This window comes from Mauremys mutica, chromosome 17, assembly GCF_020497125.1.
Source record: "Mauremys mutica isolate MM-2020 ecotype Southern chromosome 17, ASM2049712v1, whole genome shotgun sequence".
Lineage (NCBI taxonomy): Eukaryota > Metazoa > Chordata > Testudines > Geoemydidae > Mauremys > Mauremys mutica.
The window spans coordinates 28,710,578-28,721,612 of NC_059088.1; the positions used below are offsets into that span (position 1 = coordinate 28,710,578).

The following is an 11,035-nucleotide window of genomic DNA, read 5'->3' on the forward strand; positions in this document are numbered from 1 at the left end:
CGAGTTTCCCCCCATAGCCACAACGGCTCCCCCGGCTCCGACCCCCGGTCTGAGTTACCCCCAAAGCCACAACGTCCCCCCCGCTCCGACCCCCGGTCCGAGTTACCCCCCAAAGTCTCAACGGCCCCCCGGCTCCGACCCCCGGTCCGAGTTACACTCCAAAGCCACAACGGCCCCCCCCACTCCGACCCCCGGTCCGAGTTACCCCCAAAGCCACAACGGCCCCCCGGCTCCGACCCCCGGTCCGAGTTATACCCCAAAGCCACAACGGCCCCCCGGCTCCGACCCCCGGTCCGAGTTACCCCCAAAGTCACAACAGCCCCACGGTCTGTTACACCCCCTGCACCCAAAGCCGCACCCCGAAATCACCACCCCATGGCCCCCAAAGTCTGAGGTTCACCCCGCAACTCCCAGAGGAGCCCAGAGCAACCCGCACGGTCCAAACGCTTGTGGGCGTAAAGGTCAGAGCCCCTGCTAAGGCCCCAAAGCCACAAGCACCCGACGAGCCCTCCCCAAAGTCCCAGTGTTACAACCTCTCCGCGACCCCCCAAATCCCAGCCACCCCTTACAGGTCAAAAAAACCTGCTGCTAATAGACCTGGGACCCGCAAACTCTGCACACTGACAGGCTGCAAACAACCATCACCCCTGTAGGGCTGCCACCTGCCCAGCTTTTCCCAGCAGCCTCCCCTGTTTTAGGGAGCTGTCCTGAGAAATCTGTCAGGGTGCTCAGCCCATGTGCCAGCTGGCCAGTGTCATGAGCTTAGGATCATCCTGTACATCCCAGTTTTTTGTACCTCAGAGGTGGCAGCCCTACGCCCAGGAGTCACCAGTCCATCCCCACAGACCCCAAGCCCAGGAGACCATGTACATATATGGGCATGAAGACTATAATTCATGATCTTCACCTCCCAGAACAACAGCACAAGCCTTCACTGGTGCAGCGAGACATTCCACTCAGCTGAGATCACCCCACCCATGGCTCCCTCCTCTCCCATTTCCCCCCCAGCATGATAGCATTGCTCAGGCTCCGGACACCATTTTGTCCAGGTTACTTAAAAGTAACTGGGTTAATACTTGGTAGCACATTTTTCATTTCAAAATATCTAGCTTTAGGGAGAGGTGCCCGATCAGCCTCCTGGAAACCTACTGCCTTTATTCTGGGACTCTGCCCCTGACCTAGAAGGACTCCCCGCCCCAGCCCAGATTTTCAGCTGGGCACAGTAGAGAGCGGGGCTATCAGGGAATGAGTTATAGCTCCCTGACACTGCCCATCCCCACCACTAGATGTAGGTTACAGCTCCCTTGGGGTTGCACTAAACTGTGCCAGATGACTGTGGTCCCCAAAGGACCATATGCCAGCTGGGGATTACTGACGTGCATTGAACACCCCCCGTCTGCCCTTCTCTGCCCCCTATGCTACAATTACAAGCAGGCAGGAAGCAAAAGAGGTGCTTAGCAAGGTCAAGAATCTGTCCCCCTTCTTCACAGAGTGAAAAGAAAGTTCAGACTCCTTCACCCACTCAGTCCTTGGCCTCTTTCGGAGGCTCCCAACCTGTGTGGCAGTTAGCGCTGTCTGTGACACGGGGGGAAACATGTCCACTATGAAATGGACTGAGGTGTCCACCTCATTTCACCCAGGCTCCTGAGCAGCCATTACATTGGGACTGAGTTATGAGGCCAGCTCCCACAATTGTACTGCAAGTCTCATGCTGTTCGGTGTTTTCCATAAAGCCCAGACTCCCAGCGTCATGTGATTAGATGGGACCCTCAGCTTTCATTGCTTCTAGCCCTTGGATTTGGAGAAAAGTTTGCAAATGTGAATCCAAATAAAAAGAGCTCAGAATATCACTTTCACTATCCCATGGCTTTTACACCAACCTTCTGATTTTTGAGGCTTGATTAATTATTTTTTAATACTTGGTGTTGGCAAGATTCTCAGCAGCCCAGTGAAGCTATGACAACTTACGCTAGCTGAGAATCTGACCATGGTCACTTAGAACCTGGGCTGCATGGAAGGCTCCATAGCACATAACCACTCCCTTGAGACAGCTTCTTCCCCTTCCAGGGTTACATTTTTTCAAAGTAACTCACTGTTACCAGTGGGTCCAGTGCTTTAAAGTGCTGCCGGGTTTTCCCCATAGACATACCTGGAAGCCCACTAGTTTTAGCTAGCACTGAATACTCCCCTCACACCTCTAGCTCTGTTTGCTAGGCGATGCAGAACACTTTAAACAGATTTCCTGTGCTGTGAACTTGGCAGAGTCCCAGGAAAGGTTGCTGAGTTGCTGCTTATTTGCAGCCTAACTGAAGTTCACTTTTGTTTTTACTCATGATGATAACCCCGGTTACGCAGTTTGCAGTATTGCACTGTTCCTGTAGAGCTTTACAACAGAAACACAATTTGCACTTCAGTTCCAGCCAGTCTGCCACTGCAACTGCTGCATGATTGCCGCTAGCAAAGGGCAGCACATCTTTTCCATGGCACTATTTCTGTTCCCCTGTCAGTGTGCTATGACCGTCTAATGAATTCACAGGTTGTAGCCTTCTCTCATGTGTGTGGAAGCTTTGGCACAGGTTCAAGAAGCCATGATCCGCCCCTGCTGCGGCCAGAGCAGCCACAGGTCAGACATGCTTGCCACACACAGTGTCAGGCAGGAAAGCTTGAAATATACCTGACTCCCCAGCCAAGGCCTGCTCTCCACACAAGCTGCGCTGGTGTCATTTCACAACGATTTAGGTATCTGTGCATGGACCATCTTAAATCGATTACAACCCAGCTGGTATTGGTTCAGCTCGCACTGGGAAATGTACAGGTGCAAGCAAAGCCACTACAACCAGCTTTAAACCGATATGAGTGTGTCTACACAGAGATTTAACTATACTGGTTTTCAATCTGATTTAAATTAATCCTGTGCAACTTCAGTGTGTAGATGGACTCGAGGGAAAGTGCCTTTTTCTGCTGGGTAAAACTAACAGGCAGTTTTGTCCTTTGCTGTACTTTGCATGGTCGAAGTCCTGAGCTCTTTACTCCATCCATACTCGGAGAAAATCCCGACGGACCCAATAGAGAGATTTGCCTGTGTAAGGAGGCCCAGATTTGAATTGACTGTGCATGGTGAGACCAAGCCCCTGAGAACCTGGAGAGCCCCGAAAACTATAGCAAGGGGGGACTGGAAAGAGGGGCTGGCGGAAAGGGGAAAGAAAGAGGGCGAGATGGAGAGGAAAGAAAACGCCAGAACCCACTGACCAGAGAGGCCTCGATTCAGAAAGGTCCTTAAGCATGAGCCAAACTCTAAGCAGGGACGGAATACACTGGGATTACTCACATCCTTAAGTACCTTGCAGACTCGGGGCCTAAAGGAGGAAGCACCGAGCAAAGCCACAGGGGTTGAAGAAACATCCCCGGCCAGGCTGTGGCTGGTGTGGAGCCAAAGTGTTCCTGTTTGCATGCCCATTGCTCCAGCGCTGCAGGCTGCCCCTCCCCAAGGGCTTTACCAGCCCCCGAGGCTGCTCTTTAATCACTGGCTCTCCAGACTGGCCTTCGGAGCCAGGGGCTCTGAGCTCACCCTGCCTTCTTTGTCCTGTATCTCCCGGCCGGCAGCATCGGATTGACCAGCAGGGCTTTGCACTGATTCCTAACTCGCACTGTCCTGGGGAACCCAGCTGCACCTCCGGGCTGCACCCAGGGCTGAGCAACTATCAGGGGACTCGTTTCTGGTTCCCATCGGCAGGGGACACTTTCTCCTCCTGGTTCAACTCAGGCATTCTCCCATGGGTCATCGCATTCCCACCACGGGCAGCGGGGGGAGCGAAAGGTGGTGAAAGCTCCTTCATCTCTCAAATCCCTGTGGATGATGAATCTGAACAGCTTATCCCCTTCTAATTCCATGCAGCAGCTGCGCGGGACTCTGACGGCCCTTAGCCCCATGATTGATGGGAGGACGATGGCGCTGAGCGAAACCCTATGCCACTCGCGCCATTGTTTTCCTGGAAACCGCGGCCAACAATAGCAGCGCTATTGTTGGCGAGAGGGCCGCAGAGCTTCCAACCTGCCCCTGCCCAGGCCGACGATGCCGTGTTTGTTTCCACAGGGCCTGGCTCCTTGCACAGCACAGGGGACACAAGGATTCCTAAGGTCACGGGCAGGTTGTAGCTGGCCTGGATCCCGGCACAGGTCTCAGAGCCGTACAGCCCACATCTGTCCCCCGTTGTCTTGGCTTACAAACTACAGGTTCTCTCTCTACCTCCATCAGTGGCAACAGCATCCTCAGTGCCACGTCCTCGCACCATGGCTGAGCCTTCTCCTCTGCAGCTCAGCTCACCTGGGAGCTGCCTGAGAGTGAGAACTACTTCCCTGCATCCCCCCAGCCCATCAACTCTCCCCCTGGAAACACGCCACTCCCCACCCTGACAGCCCCCGGCCTGGCACTGTTTCCTCTCCAACTCTGCCTGCGCAGAACTCCCCAGCCTGGGTTGCGGGGAAGCTGCTCCCCCAAAGGGAGCTGTATTAGGCTTGCAAAGGAGCAGGAGGGATGATGATCTGGATCCCTGCACTAGATGTTGCTGCGACGGTAGGCCCAGATTCACGCCTGAGCCAGCCCTCGGAGCAGGAATTCAGGGGAGGGGGTTGCACCTTCTCTGTTCAGGAGCTGCTGGAGCCTGGTTCCAACAGCCGCTAGGGCCATTGCAGAGGCAGAGTCTCGCTGGGGCACAGGATCATCCAAACCACTGCCTTTCCTGCCCCGGAAATGCCCTCCATCTTCCCCTGGCCTGCCCCAGAATCCCTTGCACCTGGTCCTCTGCCCAGGGGATGCAGACTGGGCAGTGCTTCCTGCACTGTTTCCTGGGAGGGTCTTTCTGCCCCTTTGCATCCATGCCCAGGGCGTGGAGCACAACAGCAGGTTTCCGCTCTGCTTTCCTGGCTGCTCTGTGAAAGTGGTGAGATGTGCACACACCACGGCAGGCTGCACAGCCCTGATCCCTGGCTAAGAGGCTGTGTAGCGGCAGGGGCCGGAAGAACCCAGCAGCTGAAAATATCCTTATCTCTCCCATTGCTCATTGTGGTCAGGCTGTGCGGTCTGTGACTCCACATTGTCACAGCTCTGCAGCTGCTTTCCCTGCCATGCCGCAGGGCTGCCCTGGGCACCACTGACCAGCACAGGGAGCCGGGGACGTCCCTTCCTGCGGCTGATTTTGACTGTGCCCTGCACCACCATGCACTCATACACACAGGTACACCCGCTCACTCTGTGTGCACCCTGCCCACCCTCTCACACCTGTGCACACCGCACAGCCCTGTGCACACCTTGCACCCTGCCCACCCTCTCACACCTGTGCACACCGCACAGCCCTGTGCACACCTTGCACGCTGCACACCCTCTCACACCTGTGCACACCACACAGCCCTGTGCACACCTTGCACGCTGCCCACCCTGTCACACCTGTGCACACTGCACAGCCCTGTGCACACCTTGCACGCTGCACACCCTCTCACACCTGTGCACACAGCACAGCCCTGTGCACACCTTGCATGCTGCCCACCCTCTCACACCTGTGCACACTGCACAGCCCTGTGCACACCTTGCACGCTGCACACCCTCTCACACCTGTGCACACTGCACAGCCCTGTGCACACCTTGCACGCTGCACACCCTCTCACACCTGTGCACACTGCACAGCCCTGTGCACACCTTGCACACTGCACACCCTCATGCACACTTACTCACTCCGTGTGCACACCATGCACACCGCACACCCACTGTCACGTTGGCACGGCAGAGTCTCTTCAAAAGGGATTTTCCTGCTGGTGAGAGGTGCCCTATCAGAGGCCCTTTATCCACAGGAGAAGGGCACTCTGGGCACAGGGCGAGCTTTCCCACACCCAGGCTCCCACCTGCATGGCTCAGCTCTGCCACCTCTAGTGGTGAGAGGGGAGTTCAGGCTCCGAGCCCCATCCAATCCTTGGCCTCTGCTGAGACCCACACGAAGTGGGGCAGTCAACTGAAGTGTGCTAGGACCTGGACTGAGAGGAGGGGTCCCGGAATGACCAGCAGCCCCCAACGTGCTGGGCTGGATTCGGACTGGTGACCTGGAGGTGACTAACCCTAATCCGAACTCAGAGCCATGCGGTTTGCCTCGTGCACAGCGGGATGGAGGCTCGGGTGGGCTGCTGATCAGCCCTGGCCACGCTTTCTCAGTTCTCCGGTGATGATCTGTGCTCGAGGGCTGCGGATAAGCACAGACAGCCCAGCCTCCGGGCAGGAGTGACCACCAGGGCTAAGGAGAAAATCCCGGGTAGGGTGTCATCGGTGTGCCGTCCGCCTTCCCTGCCATCTGTCGCCTCTCTGATTATCACCTTCAAGTGCTTTAATTGAGCAGAGATCAGCGGAGAGAGACGTAAAGCACCCTGCACGCACCCCCAGACATGCACGGGCCCATAAGTGTGTGCGCGCGCACACACACACGCACACACACATTCACTGCTCCTCCTGCCCCTTCTCTTCGCTCTCCCTCTCCCCTGGGGTGGTGCCACCTCCAGTCATTTGTCTGGCCCTCACTCTCCCCTCTAGACCCTTCCTCACTCTCTAGCTGGGAATGAACCCTCGGGCAGCTGCATGGGGTCTGTCTCGAGTGGCTGAGGCCTGGCCTGCCCTGGGGTTTGCTCCTGTTCCAGCCCTGGTACAGTTTTGTGGGCACAGATCCCTGGTGTAGACAGGATAAAACCCCTTTAGAGCAAGATCTGCACTGGGGCAGGTTAGGCGGGTTTCCCGGAGGGGTCAGCTCCACTGGTGGAAACAGCAGCCGTGCTTGTCGGCCCCAGTCTCAGCAGCTGAAGCTCCCAGTGCAGGCAAGGCCTTTAACGGGGAGGGTGACTGATTCCTCTCGCTCCATCCCGGGGTGGTGGTGGGTGGGGGCAGTACAGAGGCCATGGGTAAAATCCCATCTGCATGAACAAAGCAGCATCCTGCGCCCCAGGAGCATGCCAGGCCCTGGAGGGGCAGCGCTAGGCCAGCTCATCTCATGTGTCAGCCTGAAACCCAAGCTCTGCTTGAATAGACAGGTATGTGGGCAGACTATTAATACCGCACTCGCATGCTGCTGACGCACTGACCCAGGGACAGGTTTCTGTCAGGCCGTGTGCCCAGGTCCCATTGTGGGGGCAGCACCTGGCTCCTGCCTGGGGAAATCCTTGGATGGCATCAAGCTACTGTAGCAGTTCTGAGGTGCCCCCCTGCCCCAGCCTTCAGCCTGTTATGGGGAAGGGAGACGCAGCCAGGGTGCCCCTGTGACCCTCTGAGCTCTGGCTACCAGAACGGCAGCTGGGTGTTAGATAGAGAAGCCCTGAGGCTGCTCTAAGTAATGCTAGGAACCAGCGAGGTCCCAGCCAGCCCCAGGACTGGGGGAGCATACAGCTGGAGTAATGCCCCCTTCGCCCCCTTCACTTCAGCCCTGTGATGAGCACAGCTCAGCCAGCTGGGAGGCTCCAGCCCAGTGACCCCAGTGGTGTAAGATCTGACCTCCAGTGCCCAGCCCTGGGGCTCCCTCTCACCCCAGAGAGCTGCTTGCTGAGGCAGGGGCTCCAGGCACTGCTTCCGTTGATGCTGGTTAGTTTCTTCTCTAAAGAAACAGGAACAGAAGGTAAAACAGGATGGCCGGACAGAGCCCAAGCCCCGGCTGTGGGAGGTGTGGTTTGCTCTTTATGGCAGCAGCTCTGCTGCCTGAGTTCAAGTTAGAGCAGCTGCTTTTACAGGCTGCAGGGGACAGAGAGGGAGTGTGTGTGTGTGTGACCTGTTCCTGGGTGTGACTGTGTATGTGTTATGCAGACGTGTGTCACCATGCATGTCTGTGTCACCGTGCACATGTGCATCATTGTGTGTGTGCTCCCAGGCAGGTGGTGGGGCCTGGCGCTGCCATACATACGTCTGCTGCCTTCTTCTCAGCCAGCTCCAGCTTCTCCTGGGCATCTTTCAGGGCCTCTGAGTATTTGTCCAGCTCGTCCTCTGTCCCCTTCAGCTTCTTCTGCATGGCCGCCAGCTCATCCTCCAGCTGCCAACAGCAAGAGGACTCATGTTACAGCTGGCACCTGGGAGCTGCTGCCCACCCAGCCACCCCGGTTTAATGGCTCCTGCAGAGCTGCCCTCCTGAGTCGTCTCCCTGGTGCGCTGCGGCAGAATGTCAGAGCCCAGGTCCTGCTAAATCCCAAACCCACCTCCCATCCCTCCAGCTGCGACTCTGGACTCCACAGCTGAGCTGCTGCTGCATTGCTTCCTGGGGAAAGGCAGGGCTCAGCTGGGCGGTGTGTGAAAGGCCTAGAGGAAAGCTGCCCTTGTGGAACTGGAGCAGGCTTCAGCACTGGGCACACAATGTGTGTCCGTGTGACCCACAATCTATGGGGGTGGGTTTGTGAGTGTGGTATTTAGGGGCACACAATCCATGGAGTGGGTGTGTTCAGGACACACAAGCTGTGTTTGCGTACGCTGTATATTGGGCACAGAACCCATGCCGTGTGTCCAGGCGTGGCACACACACCACGTACACATTCTTCCCTCAGGTACGCGGCTCTAAGTTCCCAGTGACCCCTGGGCTCCAGCGCTGTGTGTGGCAGTGCATGTTCCTGTGTGGCTGCGAGCTGGCATGTGTGTGTTTGCCTGGCTGACTGGCTGTGTCGTAGGTATGGATGAGTGTGTCTGGAACAGCGTCTGCGTGTGCCCAGGCGTCCGGGAGATTATGCTGCACCCCCCAGGGCTCGTGGCACTTGTACCCACAGACTCAGCTCCTGCATGTCTGTGCCCAGGGCTGGAGGAGCCGAGGACAGGTCCCGGTCCCCACCCCTGAGGGACGCCGACACGCAGCAGTCCTCCTGCTCCGGAGATACGGGACAAGCCCCATCCCAGGCAGAGAAATAGGAGCCTCCCCAGCGTGGGCGTGAGTCTCCCCAAGGGGGAGCCGCTGGGCTCCTGGGGGCAGCTGCCTTTCCCTGGGGTAAGTGCCGCTCTCCACCATGAGGGGGGCGAGAGGCTACTAGGTCTCTGTCCGGGGCAGGAGCCTGCCCTCAACCCTGGGGAGAGGGGTGGGTTAGGGACAGCGTCTGCCTCTTTCCCACCTGTTTGCTCCTCTCCTCTGCCTGCTTCTGCTCAGCCTCCGCCTGCTCAGCCCGGTCCAAGGCGTTCTCCTTGTCCAGCTTCAGCATCTGCATCTTCTTCTTGATGGCCTCCATCGTCACCTGCGGGGCTGGGGCGCCTCTGGCTGGCGGGGACTAGCAGCAAGGTGGGGATGAGTCGGGCTGGGGCTGCCGAGTGCCTGGCCCCCTCCCTGGCCGAGGGTTTTATCAATACGCCCCTGACAGCTGGCTCGGGGCCTTTGCCTTTCTTGGACTGAGCCGCCTCCTCTCACTCCCGAAATGTCTGTCCACAGGGCCCCATTGTCTCAGCGCCCGCCTGGGGAGCGTGGGGGTGGGGGGATGCCTGCTCAGTGACTTCATGGACAGGGCCATATTTGGGCCCCCGTGGGACAGCTGGGAGATGGTTATAAAAAGCACAGGCAGCTCTGTGGGCTGGGGGCGATGGGGGGAGATCCCCTGCTTTTCCAAGGGTCACAGATCCCAAGGCCAGAGGCTAGCCCAGGGCAGAGACCTGCCCCCCCAACTCCTAGGGCAAATCTTTGGAAAACAGCCAATCTGGAGTCCAAACGGGGCTGTGATGGAGAATCCCCCCCACCGGCCTTGGGCCATTGTTCCAGGGGGTAACGCCGTTCGCTGACGCTGTCCGACATCGACACCTTGGGTCCAGCCTTCATGTGTCCGGGATTGTGTCAGACCTCTGGCTGCGAGACTGAGGGGCCCGTTATCCCTGATCTGTTCCCCATATTGGTACTTGGTGCCGGGGCGGGATCATGCTCCCTCCCCAGGGAGAGCCGCTGGGTGAATACGGACCCTTCTGCCCTCTCTACAGGCAGCAGAGCCTATGGGTCTGAACAGAAGACTGGGAGCCAGGCCTGGGAGGGGAGACTAGTGGTTAGAGTGGGGGGGAGCTGGGAGCCAGGACACCTGGGTTCTATTCCCAGCTCTGGATTGGAGTCTAATGGTTAGAGGAGGGAGGGAGCCAGGACTCCTGGGTTCTGTTCCTGAACAAGTGTCTAATTCTGTGGCCTTAGTGAGTCCCTTCCCCTCTCTGAGTCTGACCGTGGCCGGCTTTCCAGGGGATTCTCCCATTACCAGATAAAGCCCTTTGCAGATGGAAGGCACCATGGGGCCTTCTCGTGCACCCTCAGTGGGGCTGCACCATGCTCACCCCACTATTCCTGTCCCACTGGGGAGAGCCAGCCACTCCACAAGCTTCATAGAGGGATGGGGCAAAGGGGCCCGATCCTGCTCCTTTTTGGGGAAGTTCCCAGGGGGCCTGCAGGGGAAAGGGGCAGGGAGCCTCATAGCGAAGTCTGCAGCTGGCGAGATTTGCTGCCCATGGGCTCTCCCCAGTTCTGCGGGCAGCGCAGCTCCCACACAGAGCCCCCTGCGGGAACAACTCCGGCTGACCTGAGCGGGCTTTGGCTGAGTCCTGGGAGCAGGTGCCCCTCCGCACGGCCCTGCCCGCTCAGGCCTGACATTAGCACTGGCCCCGCCAGGGCCGAGATGTTGACTTCCCCAAGATCAAAGCAGAGGGAACGACAACGGCATGAAGGCAGCCCCACTGAGAGAGCTGGACTTAGCTGCAGCGCCGGGCTCTCTAATTACTATGGAATTGTCTGGCACCGTGTGTGTGCGTGTGTGTGTGTGTGTGTGTGACACCGACTGGGAAGCAGCTCCCGTGGCCTCCGCATGATGGAGAGAGAGGGGGCTGGACCCACTCACGGCACCTGCCCCTGGGGCACAGGTGTGGCCTGCAGCTGCTGCCAGGGCCCGGGGAGGGCAGCCCGTGAGACAGGTGTGCAGGGGGAACCTGCGCTGCAAGGACCTCGAGATGCCCGACGGGGGCACAGGAATGGTACCCCCAGGCTGACTGGCTGAGCCACTGGGGGCTCCGAGCCCTGCAGGCTGA

At 58.2% G+C, this 11,035-nt stretch overlaps 1 protein-coding gene across 1 annotated transcript; it reads right to left on the reverse strand.

Moving 5' to 3' along the window:
- Positions 1 to 7,607: 7,607 nt before the first annotated feature.
- On the reverse strand, positions 7,608 to 9,286 carry LOC123351514 (tropomyosin alpha-3 chain-like). The gene is made up of 3 exons (XM_044990899.1): positions 9,106 to 9,286; positions 7,923 to 8,048; positions 7,608 to 7,619 (listed from the first exon to the last, which is right to left on the reverse strand). The coding sequence occupies exons 1-3, from the start codon at positions 9,217 to 9,219 to the stop codon at positions 7,608 to 7,610; spliced, it is 252 nt and encodes an 83-aa protein (XP_044846834.1). The 5' UTR covers positions 9,220 to 9,286.
- Between the last annotated feature and the right edge of the window lie 1,749 nt (positions 9,287 to 11,035).